Below are 19,909 nucleotides of genomic sequence, written 5' to 3'. Positions count from 1 at the left end.
TCTGTTTTTCGTAATGTCATTCAAATGATGACGGACATGGACTGGAAATGTTGGCAATTCACATTCAGCTGCCATTGCAGCATCCAGTTCAATGCCATGATGAGAGTGAATACTTTCATCAGACTGATCTGCACCTGTAGTATGAATAAGATCACATTGTCATATTAAAATGGACCACTTGTTCACTCAAGCTTACCATCACAATCATCAGTGAAATTATTAATTTGAACTGAATGATCGGAAATTGAAGTCTCAGTGGTCGTAGATGCAGGCAGGTCTCTGTTACGTTCAGATACCAGTTGAAGCTTACATGAATCTGGCAGATTTGCCATATCAGTAATATCCACCCAATCGTCAAAGTATTGGTCGAAATACTGTACTGTGAAATCTCCAACACTTGGAAATTCGTTCATCAGCATTATGGGTAAGGAAAACTTGCAATCAACGGATACGATCTTCTTCTCTCTACCGAATGTCACGTGATACCTAAACATTATTCTACCAACAAAAATAGAACAATCCATATATAATTAAAATAAATATAGTTTGATGTATCCCTATATATGTATACTGTGTTTCAACATGTACTGTACATCACATTGACGAATCATAAACAATATACAAAAACAAAAAAGGAACCAAGAATAAGTTTGACCATGCATGTAGGAGTGAAATGTTTCTTTATCATCTGAAATGATACTGGAATCATAACGAAGGGCCGTCTCCTATTAGTCTGTAATGCAAACGAATGTAATGGCTGCCCGCTAGAGAGTACAAATCTAGTGGATGGGAATTGATTTCAGTACCAGCAACAATCACTGTATAACTATTCAAGACCTCTACACAGTAACAGTGCATGCTATTACAAAAATTCAACACATCAAGTTTTCGGGTCACCACATACCACTTTCTGTCGTAGCAAACAAGATCACTAATCTGACCAAACGCAATGCCTGTTTGAGAAGCAGCAAGCACCAGTACATCGTCGATATTGTAGTGCTTAGAATCAGTATATAAATATTTTACAAATTCAGCATTTCCATCAATTTGTAGATGTGGAAACTGGCGATTGAATGCCTCGATGATGTATGGGGATATTTGAGTAACATCGGTGATTTCAATACCACCACACTGGTCTGGATCAGAGAGCACATGATCAGGCAGTTGTTCCCAACATTTCCGAAGCTGGATTCGTTTGCCAATAGTATAGGGGAGATTTTTGAAATTGCGAGATGACTGAGCAATTTTTTTAACTCGTTGGTGATAGGACTCGAAGCGCATGCACCAGTAAAGACGCATGGGGCCGAGATTTCGTATTTGAGTTGGATAATGCAATAAAAAATGGAATTTGGGCTTGATCTTTTCGGGGGATATTTGCAAAAACAACTGATAGAACTCACTGACAATCACATCTAAAGTCGCTATACCAGTAAGCGAAATAGCAGGTGCAAAAACCAAGTCACAGATGCGAGACAGACATGTATAAAGCTTCCATTCAGAAAATTCTTCCGGGACAACACCAAATAGTATAAATGGCAAATTTCTGAAAAGACACCAGCTATCAGCTGCACTTAATGAACGTAGTGAAAGACGAGCATTTTTAGGCACATTGCGGGAATCGTTTCTGCCAAAATGGAAACTAGTCAATTTTTGTTGATATTGAGCTTTGGACAGATGACCCTGACGGCATAGTTCATCAAGTATGACCTCGACAGTGACTGGAATGATTGACTCGAAAATATCATGCATCAAATCTGACGGAAATCTGTCAATAACACAGAATGATTCAAGAGAGCTAAATGGTCATTTGCGTTTAACACCATACGCACTCTCAAGGGAAGGGTCATTCAAGACAGCTGACACATGCTCACCATGAGTTGCCTTTGATCTCAGAACGAATGAGTTTTCAGAACATTTACTGACATCTCTTAATTCATTATACACACACATACAAAACCTACAAATTCGGCCACTGCTGAAGCATTTTCGAAAGCCTCCCAAGTAATGACTGCTAAGGTTGTCTCCACAAACAGCAGCAATACCAACCCGGAAATGTTTGTTGGTTGAATTGAAGCTAACATTTAACCCAAGTGTTTCTAGTATTTCCATGTCTTTCAAAGCTTCACCAAGAGCGGCACCATAACCAAAGCGATGGATATCAGTTGACTTAGCAATAACTAAAACATGAATGTTGCGCAAATTTGCAAGATACTTTGATTCTATATTTCCAACAGTGTAGTAAAAGCATGTCAATTTGTGCTTTGTTCTGGAGCTACCTAGTGGGTTACATACTTCTAATTCATCTGTATACAAGTTTAGCCACAAACATTCATTGTTACAATTGAAAAAATCTGACTCCTTAAACACTCTTGCACTTGAAAAATTGTGTAATACAGGTTCACCAGCGAAAAACCTTTGTTCAGTGGACTTCGATATCGAATTCATAACATCAGAATGGGATAGATACTTTTTTAAAGTGGGAATTATTGGAATATAACAATAGCTGGAAGAACTTGCATCATTAACGGAATCATAAAATGGCATTGATATAGGTTCAACCATGTCTCTGGCAATACAAAACTGGCGATACCCAGATTCAGACCGAATTGCATCCCAAGTATCTTTGACACACCTCCCTCGTGATTCTATCATGTTGCCATCCAGCATATAAACAAAATTGTCCATGATGCTATTGCATGTAGAGATCGGAAGAAAATGCTGTTCTCTTAAAGACATATACATCATACCAAATTCGACTTCCAGATGAATGCCGGAGTTCACTCCAGCCTCGTGCTGTGAATCAGGTTGACACAGACTTCCATCATCATCTAGCCCCATCATAGTAGAGATGTTGGGTTGAGAAACATGGCGAGCTGAAACACCTGTTCTCAAACCATGGCGCCGGATCGCATGAACCCGATAGCTTTGGAATGTACGGTATATTGACGTGCAACTTCCAATGCCACATTGGAAGTGCGTGCAAGTTCTGTGATGATTGCGGATATGATGAAACATTTCAGTTTTGTTTGGAAATAACAAAAGACATTCCAGGACAGGACATCTTACATACACCATGTGATCAGTTCAAGTTTTAAATCTGTAAATGTAAATGAATCATCATTACTGCCGACAAGATAGCGTAATGGTTAAGCGTCCGGCTTCTTGATCGGTAGGTCGTAGGTTCGATTCTCGGCCGGGTCTCTGTGGGCCGCGTGTTTGAGACCTCTGCTTTAGAGCATACGAAACACGTAGTACAAAGTATAAATGATACATCTGTGAAGTCGTGATCAACCTACCTACAACACACTGCCCTGGCACTCCGAGCGGTCAAATTTAACAATACTGATCTTAATCCAAAGCTATCGTTGCCCTGATTCCGGAAATATAATTAAATTCCTGGTCTGAAAATCGGCATTTTTCCGAATAATCGCTCGATATAATTTCCATTATCATGGTCAATGGGTCTTTGTGTTGTGGCGCTTCCAACATTAGGAACAACCGGTCTTGACAGCTATTTAGGAGTGGTTCCATGCCATGTTACCATAATCGGAATCAGCGAGACACTAGCTTTCGATTGAGACCAGTTTGACTGAATTTTAGCTTTTAGGCCTACCCTGCTTTTAGCCGGTTGTGTACACTGTGCAGCCTCATTTTGCCGCCCCCTTGGAGCCTGCCGCCCCTTGTGCGGAGCCAGAACCGCCAAGTGGCTGCTACGCCACTGCTACAACACTGTCACAACTGCAATGAAATATTCATACGGTAAAAAAGATACAAAATTACCGACATCAAAGCTATCTCTATATACTGCTTACTGGCATTATATTATTCTTTGTAGTAGCATATTAGGTCAATACTCGAATTTTGCAAATCTTTCATATTGGTATGGTGTCATAATGAGCGATACTCATATACTCGACTCTAATCGAAGCCAAATACTAGATTCAGATTCAAATCACTTGGGTATGTCTAGGCCTTCTTGACTTTGACCAGCCCTAATCACAACCTCAATTACTTGTGCGTCAATATATTAGCTCAAATCTCATTATTAATCGAACAGCTTTTCAATTGCTGGTACCGGTACTTATTCTACCTCTGTTGGCTGTTGCTGCATAATGTTTTCTTTTATCTTTTCCATCGCAATAAATTATATGGGAGTATACCAAGAAGCCGCAGCTTTTACTACATTATGTCTTGATATTTTCACAAGTCAATTACACATGCAAGTTGACCTATGAATGTCTACAACACGGCTACCAAACTTTTTTAGGCAAAGGACCAATAACAGAAGTATAAAATTTGCTTATGTACGTGGTAACCATTGGTACCGGTATTAAACAAAAGTATTCATTTTGTTAGCCATAGCTATGGTAAACAAACTGGCATTTCTTTCTAGCTCATTCAAATTTTGGTTCTAATGTGGTGAGAGCAGATTGAAGGCAGCAGTGAAGCTTTCTAATCGTCATACATAGCCGAAATCTGATACATCATGGCATTATGCCATTATATACATAACATCGAGAGGAGTACACAGTACAGTACCGGCAAATGGAAGTTACAATAATGATTAGACCAGACTTCCATGTGGCTATATGCAATAATAGGAAATAACAATGACTACACTATTACTTTCCAGTTTGATGTTGTATGAATACGTATAATTCCTCATATTACTTTATATGCAACGACACTTCATACGGAAATATGAGAATCAGAACCGGTAATCACAATCACCAAAAATAAACAGAATCAGACAGGATCTTTACGATACTGCAACCGCTCCTCACCTCAAAATCATCCATTGGATCTGTGCCGGTAGTTCACTACACTTCAAATCAATGAAATTAGGGCAATCGGGCACTTGGATACAAGCTAAAATTACATAACGGACGAACCACAGTAATAAGACGAATATAGACATTAGAAAGACCCACCCAACTAGAGCGATGATTTAGCAGCGGACGACAACGATCCAAATGATTGGTGGTTGAATATCAGTGTATTATGACCGAACAATACCACAACTGGAAGGCCGATTCTCTTGATAATTCGGACCCGGATCTCGGATGGATGTCGGACGATTGAAGCTCAGTGGAAATTTCCTATGTTCTTATCACTAATTATACATATAAACATCATACGCACGGATTAGCGAAGCAAATTAGATGTATATATGTGTTCCCTAGTCTGATTAAACTAATATTTTCATTTTCATGAATGCAGCAAACTTGTTTCTCGCTAGCGCTATGTGATACAACATATGCTGATACTGACTTAATAATTATCTTCATCGATAATAAAAACCAGCAGGATACCATACTGTACGTGTGAACAAACATAAATTCACCTGATGAAACCTAGTTTAGATGTACCCCAGTTAAATATGAATCTTGCGGTTGACATTATTTAATCTGCATCTGATCGTAAGCATGGTAAATGTGAATCATGCGGTCTGCATTTTTGATCGGTATCTGATCCTAAGCCTGTTAAATAGGTCACATCTCGGCCGCTACCTTCATCGCGGCGGAAAGATGATAAAACAACCAATTAATTAGCTTATAAACTCAGTATAAATTGAAAATAACGGCCATATGATTTATTCAGAAACTCAGAAACTATACCTCGCGATAAATGATCACTGATCAGTGATACCTGTACTCCAGAAACTTAAATCCTGTACAGAAAAATATTCCGAAGGTTCTATATCCTATTACTCCATATCACCATAGCGGAGCGACTACCTTGTGTTGGTTAGGTCTAGTCCGTAACATAGTTTCGCTCGCTTAACTAAGATGATCAGATATAGTTCATAACGTATACGACCTACTTGCCTATAATATTATCTCCGTGTCAGACAGGTAAATAATGATGCTTAGATTTTAGGTGAAAATATGTCACTATTCATTTTATTGAATAATCTGTTTGATTTCTCCGAGCTGTTCATCAGTATGGTAAGAACATCGGTATTTTCATTCTGGTCATATAGTTAAAGCTCCAGTTGCTATTACACTGCTGTTGCTGTCACTTTTTTACATTTACCATTTAACAGCTTCAACATGGATGCTTACAGCATTATCACGTCACAGCGACAGAATTCGGCACATTTTCTGACTTTAACGAAAAAGTGTGTCAGCAGAATAAAACTATGAAACTATCGGCAACAGCGTGTTATTTCCCAAGCCATTCGTGTATAGAACCCCGAACAATGCTCCTGTGACCAATCAATAACTTTGGCCAACCGGGTAATAACAATAGCACACTCGAAAACGACAAAAATTACTATATTTATCACGGTGGAGTCGAGCTGTCGTATACTCAATTAATGAAATCTATGATAATGTATACGGTTATTGGTTAGCATGGGAATCAACAATGGGTGGAAATCCGGATATTCACCCCTAAACGGAAAGGAACGGGTGTAAAAATCAACAGATATTTGAGTGTGGGTGTGTTTGGCTCGTTCACACCATTTGCTGGGGTGTGAAATACAGATTTCGTACCACAATGGAGAATTTACTCGATTCACACCATCCGGTCGGGTGGAAACCCTTGAAACACACCATTTTCGTTTACAGTGTATTGTACCGGTTATTGTTCAACAAAGGAAATTGTTGTTTCATCTTTAGTCTTGGTAACTGGAGACAATTACATTTGTAAAATATTTCCTGATATCCACAATACGCTGCGTGGTTTTTACGAACACGGCTTAATCTTCCCAATCAAAACATTTCAGATATGTTAATCTAGTTTCACAAATCGATATGTTAATAACAATGTTTCTGAAAAGTTTGTTGGTGTCGTGATAACCTTCTACACAACCCTGATCTAATAATGTCATGATTTAATAACCAAGTCATGATCGAGTATTACAAAATCTCATATGTCAAAATCAATGTGTCAATTCGTGAAAATTTTCAATATAACACCCGCGTTTGATCGTAAGAATTCTCAACTACGTGTTCGGACATTCAAATTTCGTATACTCAAATGTAATATGTTAATCTCAAACCACACACCGAGTAGTATTTACTTTGGTTTATAAAATTTACCGAGTAGTAATTACTTTATCTTACAGCATAGTAACGACTTTTACAGTTGAACAAAGATGATTTGGTGGTATATGACTACAACCGAACTTGTTATGGATTTTAGATTGTAGCGATTGTATGTACTCGCGTAATCTTGTCTTCTTCTTTCTGTATAGTTGGTTGGCCGAGTTACAAACGGATTTACTTGACAAGGTTTTCATGATTTACTCTTTTGAGTATGGTAAGATGTTAAAATTTCGAGGTGTAATACTATTTCCGTTCACTCGATTACAACAAAAAATACCCAGATAAGTTGCTCAAGGCTTCTTTTGTTTCAAATCAACATGTGAATAATCAGTTATTGTGACAAGTTGAAATGTCGTACCGAAGTTGTGAGTGGGAACAGTACGCGATTGTGTAAGTGTGAGGACAGCGAGATGGTGATCGTGTGAATAAATTAATCTGAAACGCATTGGAGTGAAAGTTTACCCTGTCTGTCTGGTAATCCTACTTCAAATCGTGATATGACAAAGTAGCTTGAAATATTCCGATTCAACTCATCGCATCGCAACTCGATCGTGGTATGCACAAGTGGTTGTCAAGTAAGAAATATTTACAACAGGTGCTATTTCATTGATTGACTTGATTGTGTGTAGTAACACATTAAAATATAGCGATAGTAATTACTGAAACTCTATTTGACAAACGGAAAACTGTGAATAGCGTTGTAAGGTTTCATTACTTTTTTCAAATCAATATGCGTATAATCTCTAACTATGGTTGGGTTGAAAGTTGGTAGTAATGTTTGTCAATCTATTTCAATTCGGACTATGTCAAGTCCAAATATTTCATTTTGGATTAACTGGATTTACCTTTAGTACATCTCGCGAATGGATTCCGACGCCGCGCTATAACATTTTTGATGATAAGGACTCGAGGATTTTCATGATAGAGTTGACGAGTGATAAGATGCGTGTTTTTGTTAAGAGTTTGATTTCATGTTGATAAAGACAATAACTGTATAATGCACATACTTGTGATTCTTGATTCTTGTAGAATTATAGTTGGTATTGATTCTATAAGTGTGAAAACAGCGGCGTGGAATGTGCGAATAATTCGATGTAGCTGAAAGTCGGCGTCAGTAATATTCGGGTTATGGTCGAATCAAAAGATCACGAAAAGATTTCTCAAAATAATTAGAATTGTACCGAATTAACACATTCAGATACGAATCAACTTGGTTTGTGTAGTAAGTTTCATTTCGAGTTGGCAAATTGATACATTGGTTGAATATTCTCATAATTCTTATCGCGCAACTAAAGTCAGCCACTGTTCGAAGTGTCAAAACATATAGCGACCACCAGAAAGTGTCAAATTGTTGGTTTTCGAATCACCGTCTGCGACGGTTCTGGGACAAACTAATTACCGAAATATTACCTTGTGAGCGGACATGAGGGATTGCTATGTCTGAAGCATTATCCGGTGAGTGGTCGTTGGATTTTAAAATTATATCACACCCTTTTGAATAAGCGTTCACTTCACAGAGGATTAGGGTTAGAGCGGAAATACGTGACAATTTGTCGCTATTCAAGTTACCGACACTGGCGGTCTGTTATTCGTTACTTGTTAAATCTTACCAGCGAAATCAAGTTCTGTGACAAACTGATTACTAAAATTTCACCGCGTGAGCGATCGGTATGGTTATGACACCAAGTCGTGAAAGATGGTTATGTGCGAGACATTATCTTGTCAGTGATCGCGGGGTTTTGCAAATATTTCACACCTTTTTGAATAAGCGTTAACTTCACAAAGGATTACGGCTAGAATAGAAATAAGTGACAATTTGTTGGTATTCAAGTCTCGCCGGTGGTGTATCTGTTATTCGACACTTATTACACGTATCACGAAATTAGAGTGAGAACATAAAGCATCAAGTTGTTGTTTTCGAAATTTGATGCCGAGGTGATAAATTTACGCATTCATTTATAATTCAACTTTGGTTGTGTATTGAGTGATAGATCGATATGCCGGAAGTGGTATCTTGTGAGTGATCGTAGGATTTTACAAATATTTCACATCTTTTTGAAGTGTTAGTTTGCGAACGCGACTATTGTTGATATTCGAATCGCCGTCTGCGCCGGCTCTGTGGCAGACTAAATACCCGAGAGTACGACTTACCGCCACCACCTATATCCGAAAACGTTAGCATGCGACCGATCCCTATCTCTGTAACGCTATCATGCAACCGGAGCCTATACCTGGAACATTAGCATGCCGCCGCCGCCTATACCCGAAAGTACGAATCACGAACACGAGTTTTCATTACGAGTCACCGCCGCAGCCTATACCCGAAAGTACGAATCACGACCGCACCCATAAGACACAAATGCCGCTCGCCACCCCCGCCATAAGACGCAATAGCCGCTCACCACCCCCGCCATAAGAAATAAGAGCCGCTCACCACCCCCGCCATAAGACACAATAGCCGCTCACCACCCCCGGTTTTCCAGCCGCTCACGACCCCCGCCATAAGACGAAAACGTTAGCATGCCACCCCCGCCATAAGACGAAAACGTTAGCTCGCCACCCCCGCCATAAGACGAAAACGTTAGCTCGCCACCCCCGCCATAAGACGAAAACGTTAGCTCGCCACCCCCGGTTTCTCGTTAGCTCGCCACCCCCGCCATAAGAAATAAGAGCCGCTCACCACCCCCGCCATAAGACACAATAGCCGCTCACCACCCCCGGTTTTCCAGCCGCTCACGACCCCCGCCATAAGACGAAAACGTTAGCATGCCACCCCCGCCATAAGACGAAAACGTTAGCATGCCACCCCCGCCATAAGACGAAAACGTTAGCATGCCACCCCCGCCATAAGATGAAAACGTTAGCATGCCACCCCCGGTTTCGCGTTAGCATGCGACCCCGCCCATAAGAACCCCAGGCACACCCAGACCGATCTATATAACTACTCATGTTATTCAAAAGGTCACCCTAATATAACGATTGAAGATGCCAGCGTGCAGTTGGAAACAGAGTTCGATAGACCTGGCGCCAATTGGCTGAATGTCATCACTCTCATGAAGTACACTCATCACGACAGACGTAATCAGTTGGAGGTGCTAGAATTTGGTGGCGTTGCTGAAATTTTGAAGAGCTTTCCAATGCTGCAAGATATTAGACTGGTGAGTTCTTTCATTCCTTACAGATGACTTCAATTTGCAGTCATAACTTCGAAAATCAGTAAAATGAAATTGTTTGTGTGCCTCGGCAAATTAAGCAATTATATTGCCTATGTATCTTACTATTGCATTAATATACACTGTTTTCCTATTACACAACATGTGTACAGTGTACACTGTACCAGCCTTGGACAACTAGTAGATTATCAGCTCTTTCAAATTGAATTAGATTAGAATTGAAGCGCAGTTTTTCCAAATTAGATTACAATTACAATTACTCAATTTGCAAAAACTTGAAAATTGACAGAAATTATGAATAACAAGGGAATCCAGCCAAATTCAAGCTTAGTTCATAGGAACGAGCATGAGATTGGTTAGCGTCTGTGCACCATAGCTAGAAAGTTGGACGTGATGTTAGTAGTGTAGTTGATCGCTCGTGAGCAGCTAATTTTTGCATGGGGCTCTTATGGGCGGGGTGGTGATGTGCCTGAAAACCCGGGGTGGTGATGGTACCATTTTTGACACCCCTTGTGGTGGTGATGTTCCCTGTGTTCTTATGGATGCGGTGATGATGGTACCCTTTCTGGTATAGGCTGCGGCGATGATGTGCCGTGAAAACTCGTGGTGATGATGGTACCCTTTCAGACCCCCATGATCATATTTACCTGTGGATATATCACTCTAATGATATGCGTTGCATACTGTACCGTTCGCTGTATCGAGAGCACCAACGGTAGTTGAGTGAATAACCAAGATGGACAAATATACCCGTTTGTTTGTCTGAATTTTACATTGGATCTCCAAGCCTTCCGTCGTCTATGCCACCGATTGAATATACAAAATTGATTTTATTGAACTCGCGATGCAATAACGAAGTCCTGGAGGGTATGATGATGTTGTCTATAGGTCATACCGATGTGTGCATAAACACCCAACATTTGTACACCGACACATTGTATGTAATGTCATAAACCACATTTACGTGAATACTTGGTAGGGTTGAACAATCGTAAAATATATTCGATATGTATTGTCATTTTTCACGAAAAAAAATCAAGGGTTGTGAATCTACATGTTCAATTACATTTGGCATTGGTTCTGCTTTATCGCTTTGCATTGAATATCCGGATCCGGTTATGGACTGACCTGTATTGGGTTTGTAATTCCATACTAAATTGGGCGATATGTATTGACCAAACCGATTACCGCTACATGTCCCTGTACGTATAATCTGTATAGGGTGAGCATGAAAATTATTTACAAGTAACCTGGAATCGTTAGCACGATGGGTAGCATGCATTCCCACATTTTCCGAAGATTGTTATCCGTGTATCAACCAGTTAACAAAGTCGGGGATTACAACTTTAGACGGATTGATTCTGGAAAATCTGAAGCACGAACCCGGACATCGCAGTCATATCGAAATAGCGCATTGTTATTTTGTGTGTGTGTGTGTGTGGCTAACCGTCAATTTTGATGGGATGCACCAGAACAAGTGAGTATGCGATTACACAAATGCATCGGAGTTGTTGTTGGTGTATATTTTGTCACTGTCTGTTGTAACAATATACAAAAAATATCAAATTGGCCGGTGTGGTGGTCAGTTTTCAAAACGAAAATGGTATTGTTACCCAGGGAAAAGATAGATTTTCAAGTGAAAACGGTATTTGTACTCAGGTAAACGACAGATTTCCAAGTGAAAATGTATTGTTACAATGGGTAAACGCCAGATCTCCAAAGGAAAATGATATTTTTACTCAGGTAAACGACGACCCACCGAGTGAAAATGGTTTGTTTCTCAGGGAAAAAATACATTTCCAAGTGAAAATGGTTTGTTGCTCAGGGAAAAAATATATTTCCAAGTAAAAATGATCAGTTGCTCAGAGAAAAAATATATTTCCAAGTAAAAATGGTCTGTTGCTCAAGGAAAAAATATATTTCCAAGCGAAAAAGGTTTGTTACCCGGGGGAAAAATATATTTGCAAGTGAAAAAGGTTTGTTACCCAGGGAAAAATAGATTTCCAAAGGCTTGTTACTCTTGGAAACGATAGACCCCCAAGTGAAAATGTTTTGTTACTCTGATTAAACGATAAATCTCCAAAGATTAATGGTATTTTTACTCAGGTAACGGCTGACCTCCAGGTGAAAATGGAAATTTTACTTGGGTAGGTATCGTATGTTTAGTGTCGTTGGTGTTGTTAAACGTTGTCGCCGGTAGCCGTTGGGATACTATTATGAGGGTGAAAAGGATTTACACGTCCTGTGCAGAGTATCGCGATAGTGAACATATTTTTCGCGTGATGAAACAAGATCGCTGTTTAAATTTTAATGCATGCATTTCGATTACCGAGTTGTTGTACAATAGAGACGACTCTACATTAAATCGTGCTGTGTACTTCGATTAAAACCACAAGACCACATGTAAATCTTTTAGAACACCTCGATGATTTTGATATAGTGTTACTAAAAATAACGATTACCTATTTAAACAACATAAAAATAACAATTCATGTCGTAGTAAGTAAGTTTCTTGAACTCGTACTTGATGAAAACGAATGGTGACAAGTATGCTTTTGTGTTTGAGTGAAAAATAATTATTTAGAGTAGTGACATTTTGTGACCAACGAATGCAAATCGATCATGATATTACAATATACGCTTTCGTCAACATAACGACTTGGCGCAGGAGAAACACTTTCACATTTTTTCAATAACTGGATTCTCGAGACTTGTTACTTGTACCATGTACCGTTGGTGACTATAACGGCCATTTTGTATGATAGTACGTTTAGCTGTTTTGTTGCTAGGGCAATCACTTGATGACTCAGCACTTTTTGTTGGCAAAGTAGATTGATTTTTTTGTAAGATGTAAGCACCGTAACTAGAAAACATATGTACTCTGTTGTTGGAGTAGCTGATTTATTGCTATGACATGGACATATCCTGAAACCTTGGTTGGTTTGTTGTCTTACGAAAGATGAGGCGACCTCGGTGTCGTAAATTGTGTTAACTAAACCCGGATGGATGCCACAATTGTGCTGGACTTACACATGGTATTCGCATACTGTACACATACAAACTTTTGTGTAAACAACTCTAATGTTTCTGTTAATACTAGTTATGTGTTGAGCTATTTGATTATCAAGATACATGAACATCCATTCAGACAATAAAGTTCTTGAGGTAACGAAACAGTTTGTAGACTCAAACCAACCATTCTTTAGTTTCGTAATGTGAGAATATCGAGTAAAGTTGATTACTTTGTGTGATGTAAATATCTTTCATACTTCTGTAAGAGTTCTGGGGGTCTCCTAAACCTGAAAAAGTAACTAGTTGACAAAAACAAAATATTGAATGAAGGTTCGTCTGTTGTTTTCATAAGTCAAGAGAGTGAAAATTGTTGTTGTTGTTTTTGTTACACTAAATCGAAATAGTGTGAAAGCGTCACCAATCATTGCGTATGTTCGTAGCATGGAATATCGAATATTTTCGTGTGCCATGAATATCTTTCATATACACTTAGTATGAAATGAGATGCGTGGGATAATAATTGGTGTCCAACAAAAGTAAAACTTGTTGTGTTTGCTTGTGTACTTTTCATTCATGTCTTTGTTGTTGAAAGACGGGTGAGTTTACATTTAAATATAGTAAGCGGGACAACTCAAGTATTAAATTTTGCTCGGTTGAAAATCGACTCATTTGAAAATACGGTTTAATGGAGTAACAGTATCAATATGAGTGGTATATTATTTTTTCGCGAGATGCACCAATCTTCTAAGCATAACTTTTCAAAAATTTATCATGTCATAGAAAAGTTGGTTTTTATGAAATCGAAACAAATGTACTTCGATTATCACGACAAAGGAATTGAGATCAACGCAGTATTTCGAAGTGGTATGTTCTGCAATCGCTAAATATCGAACTGTGCATACAACTCGGTTAGGTAAACGACCCAGTTACAAGTCGGATGTATTCTTGATGTACAGATGGCAGTCTGATGATGTAAAGCTCAACCACTCCAGCGATTCGAAACAATTGTACTTCGATTATTATGATGATGGAAATTACGATCAACGGAGTATTTCGAAGTGACTGTGTATCGTTCGGTATGTTCGCCAATCGCTAAATGTCGGTTAATTAAACGATACAAATGACAGCTTGATGATGGTAAAGCTCAACCACTCCAGTGTGTTTATTACAAAGTATTTCCCGCAAACAAAATATCGAATGTCGACCTCGGCTTCATTAACCAAGTGAGTGAAAATTGTTTTCGGTTGGGTGGATATAATTTATACTTAGAAAAACGACCCACAACGATTAAGCGGTGATGTTTAATATCCAATGAGTGTGTGAAATTACTTAGGGGTTTGATTTAGCTAGTTAATTACCGGTGATTCAATCACATACAAGTAACGTCTTTTAGTGACAGAGTATTGTGATGACATTTACTCTAGCGAATGACAACGGAAAAATTTTCGAATGCATTGTCGGTGTATGTTTTTGACAAATAATTCTAGTACACCTAACTGTAGGATACATTTGGCAAACATCGTACAATTGTTTCGTTGTGATGGTAACGACTTCCAGCGGTTTGGTTTCATGTCGGGGAATTATTATTTGGGGGTTCAAAAACAATCAATACTACAAATGAACAACAATGCAAAACACGTTAAGTGAATTACAATGTAGCAAGTACTTCATCGATATTACGATTGTTGTGTACCAGACATTTCTAACTGAATTGAATGCATCTAGCAAACATATTCCAATTTGTTTTTTGTAATGATCAAAGTGTGTGAAATGGTGCGAACGGATTAAGCATTAATCAAGCGGCGATATGTCAATTCACTTAGTGTGATATCTTGACACCGGGAAATGTGCGAAAGTGTTTCAATTCCCACCGCAGATTACGACGATAAAGTATTGTACCGGTTATTGTTCAACAAAGAAAATTGTTGTTTCATCTTTAGTCTTGGTTACTGGAGACAATTACATTTGTAAATTATTTCCTGATTTCCACAATACGCTGCGCGGTTTTTACGAACACGGCTTAATCTTCCCAATCAAAACATTTCAGATATGTTAATCTAGTTTTACAAATCGATATGTTACTAACAATGTTTCTGAAAAGTTTGTTGGTATCGCAATAACCTTCAACACAACCCTGGTCTAATAATGTCATAATTTAATAATCAAGTCATGATCGACTATTACAAAATCTCATATGTCAAAATCAATGTGTCAATACGTGAAAATTTTCAATATAACACCTGCGTTCGATTGTAAGAATTCTCAACTACGTTGGTCAGACATTCAAATCTCGTATACTCAAATGTAATGTGTTAATCTCAAACCGCGCGCCAAGTAGTAATTACTTCATCTCACAGTTGAATAAAAAATATGGGATATGGATACAACTGAGTTGGCATGTTTGTGGGTTGTAGTGATTACTCGCGTAGTCTTGTCTACTTTTCATACGGACACTTTTTGTTTTGGTTTGGTGAGTTACTACAAACGGATTGACTTACCAAGGTTTTTGTATTTTACTCGTTTGTGCATGGCGAGATGTTAAAATGTTGAGTTGTCATAGTGATAGTATTTCTGAAACTCTATTTTACAAACGGAAACGGAGTCGTGAATAGTGTTGTCAGTTTCAAGGATTGTTTCAAACTATAATCTTGAAATGTGACTGGGTGAAAGTTGGTAGTCATGTTTGTCAAACCTATTTCAATTCACGCAATGTCAAAGTCCAAATATTTCATTCTGGATTATTTGGATTTACCTTTAGTACATCCCGCGAATGGATTTAAAGTTGGCAAATTACCAAAATGATTGAATATTATCGGGTTAGAGATAGTTGGTATTGATTCTATAAGTGTTAAAACAGCGGCGTGGAATGTGTGAATGATCCGATGCGGGTGAATGTTGGCGTCAGTAATATTCAGGTTACGTTCGATTCAACAGATCGCGTTAATAGGATTTGTCAAAGGATTTGAGTTGGGTCGAATCAATACATTCAAATACGATTCAACTTGATTTGTGTAGTGAGTTACATTTCAAGTTGACAAACTAACACATTAATTGAATATTTTCATGGATCTTATCACGCAACTAAAGTCAGCCACTATTCGGGAGGCGTGAAACATATAGCGATCACGGGCAAGTGACAAATTGTTGGTTTTCGAATCACCGTCTGCGACGGTTCTGGGACAAACTAGTTCCCGAAATATTACCTTGTGAGCGGGCATGAGGGATTGCTATGTCTGAAGCATTATCCGGTGAGTGGTCGTTGGATTTTAAAATTATATCACACCCTTTTGAATAAGCGTTCACTTCACAAAGGATTAGGGTTAGAGCGGAAATAAGTGACAATTTGTCGCTATTCAAGTTACCGACACTGGCGGTCTGTTATTCGTTACTTATTGAATCTTACGAGTGAAATCAAGCTCTGTGCCAAACTGTTTACGAAAATTTCACCGCGTGAGTGATCGATATGCCTGTAACACCAAGTCGCTAAAGATGGTTATGTCCGAGACATTATCTTGTGGGCGATCGCGGAGTTTTGCAAACTGTTTCACAGCTATTTGAAGTGTTAGTTTGTGAACGCGGTTATTGTTGATATTCGAATCGCCGTCTACGCCGGCTCTGTGGTAAACTAATTACCAAAATATTACCAAGCAACTGATTCCTAGATTTAGAAAACTATTTCACACCCTTTTTTGCTAAAAGTACGACATCCCGCCCGCAGTCTATACCCGAAAGTACGAATCACCGCCGCATCCATAAGACACAATAGCCGCATGCCACCCCCGCCATAAGAATAACGATATATTGATGTCGTAATCACCGTAAACGCTGGGAATAACTCGAATTGGTAATATATAATAATTTGCAATATACACATTAACTAAGGATCAATCACGTGACTATTTACTTGATACATATTCAACACCGATCGAGAGATACCTATACCCGAAAGGGCAATTCACGACCGCGCCCATATAAGAGCACATAGAGAATCACCAGAGACCGCGTAAGAATACATGACAGGCACATCATCGCCGCGGCCTATATCCACAACGTTAGTTCACTACGACACAAGAATCCGTGGGCACATCGTCGCCACAGCCTATATCTGAAAGGGTACCATCATCACCACATAGGCACATCATCACCACATGGGGGTCTGAAAGGGTACCATCATCACCACGAGTTTTCACGGCACATCATCGCCGCAGCCTATACCAGAAAGGGTACCATCATCACCGCATCCATAAGAACACATGGCCCATCACCACCACAAGGGGGGTCAAAAATGGTACCATCACCACCCCTGGTTTTCAGGCACAACACCACCCCGCCCATAAGAGCCCCATGCAATAATTAGCCGCTCACGAGCGATCAACTTCACTATTGATGTTGCACGAGACGGATATTTTCGTTAGCTCACTACCAAATACGTCAATTGAGCATTTTCAGAAGAATTATGAATATGATCAGAATTGAAAGAATATGGAAACATTCAACTAATTGGGTTAGAATTAGATTAATGAGATTTCGTGGTACCATATGCTAAAAATAATTCAATTATTGTGATGATTAAATCAAGAAAATCTAATTATGTTCGTATCAAGATAAGTTAGTGAATAACTATGCATTTTGAAATAAATAGTATGGATGAATTTACTTACTCTAACTAACCTGTTTAAGTGATATGCATATTCATGACTAACAGCTCTGAGTAACGCGTTGTTATTCCCAATAGATCAGACATGAGTTTCAACTGCTTGTTGATAGAAGTGTTGAAGAAATGCATGAGAAGTACATGGAAATGCGTCTCACTCTTGATAAAGTTTTTGGAGAGCAGACTGATCAAGAAGTTTTTATTATGTTTGATAATTAACAGTGCTACAGTCATAGGCGCCGACTTTTATTTTTGCATGGGGTGGCGGCAAGCGCGTAGCCAGGGGGTGTCGAAATCCCTCTTTTTGAAACGCAAAACAACGATCTTTTGAAATGACCATTCTGACTCCAATATTCAGTTGCAATTAAACAAGTCGTATTATCGGTGTTACGCGGGGCCGGGGCCGCGACCAATTAGCGATATTCGTTTGTGCACGCATATCGCACAATGCTACGCGACGCGATTCCCCGCTCAAATATTTTGAACGCGGCTTGCGGCCCTCATTGATGCAGATAATGCACTTTAATTTGTAGAAGGTGTATTTGTTCGTCAAATCGCGATAGGATAGGATAGGAGATGTGGTGTTTCTCAGAGCCCGCGATGAAATCTACGTTTCTAACGATGAGGTCGAATTTGTACATCTAATAAGGAAATCAGCATAGAATGTTGTCGTTCAAACTAATCGAATAAATTAAGAATTTGCGCCATCGGGAATCTCGTGTTGCATCAATTTTTGACAACGTAATTCAACCCCGTGTACTGCACAATGCGCAGTATTAATAACAAATCAAACACTGACAAGTGACACCTAGGGAATACGAGTGTATAAAGCAGACAAGAATTAGTAGCCTTCAGATGATAGCAAACTAGATAGCGCGCATCTAATCAGTAATTCCACAACTTGCGTACAGCGCTAATGCTCAAACTTGCCTTTATCTGAAATGGAATGTGATGGCTGGAATGGAAACTTTTGAATTGCAGAAATGCTTCTTGCCTGTCTATTATGGTTCTTATTAGTTTTTCACCTGTCTATTATGATTCTAATTGTTTGCAGGAAAATGAAGACGATGAAATTCATATCCTGCTCGAACTGCAGAAGGCTCTCACAGACAAGGAAATAAAGTCGAACCATGGTTTGAGTGCGATATGTCTTTGTCAGGTAAGATTTGCTACCTGTCTAGTACACTGTAAATTCACAGCGCTGAATGACACACAACATTGCGCATAGGTATATACAATATTTGGCTGACACATATTATTGGCTGAGATCTGACATCGAGAATCCGCCATGTTGTGTGCACGTCCACACATCATCAAGGAATGTTATAAGATGTGGGTTCATGCTCATATGATGTGTCTATGAGCTCACATGTATATCAGTAGTCATTCCGAACGAATTTTATGTGGTGTCAAACATTCATACCGGATATCAATTGGGAAGGAATTCGAAAAGCCTCGCAAAATGTGATTTGATCGGTATGGTTATTGACCCTAAGCTATAGCTTTTTCATCAGGCTGCAGTGTTTAATTAGTAATATTATTACTGATATAACTAACCAAGGTTGTAACCGACGGTGGTGCCGGGCTTGAAGCAAATAGGTAGGTGATCAGATATTATGGTCGTGCTGTACCAATACTTGACTGAAGACTCGCTTTCTTGAGGTTTGCTCTGATCTGACTTTACATACCTACGATACTCACGTTACTCCTTGATGTTAGTCTTACTTTCTTAAATGTGCTTATAGTTAATTGCTTGTTTCTCATTCCAGTTTATTATACAAACAAATTATCAGATCTACATACCAAAAGATTGCGATGAAATAAAAAGGTGGTCGTATTATTTTTCTGCCGAACTTACTGAAGAAATTTGTAATACAAATGAAACACCGCGACGCTGAACATTTTACTTGTATCCGGCACCGCTGCCATTGCCATCGAACAACAGTATAGCAATCATTCAGTTATTAGTAGTACGCGTTGTATTTTATTATTGATGAAATGAAAAATGGACTCTGTCT

General features: G+C 39.0%; 1 protein-coding gene across 1 annotated transcript in view; it reads left to right on the top strand.

The window, feature by feature from the left end:
* LOC145445039 (uncharacterized) overlaps positions 1-19,909 on the top strand; it is a 53,648-nt gene that overhangs the window by 24,619 nt on the left and 9,120 nt on the right. Inside the window, exons 3-5 of the mRNA XM_080323136.1 lie at positions 10,014-10,210; positions 17,973-18,086; positions 18,946-19,050. Of these exons, the coding sequence (XP_080179262.1) occupies positions 10,106-10,210; positions 17,973-18,086; positions 18,946-19,050 (324 nt within the window). The 5' untranslated portion in view covers positions 10,014-10,105. The remainder of the gene's footprint in view (positions 1-10,013; positions 10,211-17,972; positions 18,087-18,945; positions 19,051-19,909) is intronic.

Source organism: Botryllus schlosseri, chromosome 1, assembly GCF_051294905.1.
Source record: "Botryllus schlosseri isolate E-star chromosome 1, Bs_hap1, whole genome shotgun sequence".
Classification (NCBI taxonomy): domain Eukaryota; kingdom Metazoa; phylum Chordata; class Ascidiacea; order Stolidobranchia; family Styelidae; genus Botryllus; species Botryllus schlosseri.
Note: the sequence above shows the minus strand (reverse complement) of the source record. Positions and strands in the feature narration are given on the sequence as shown.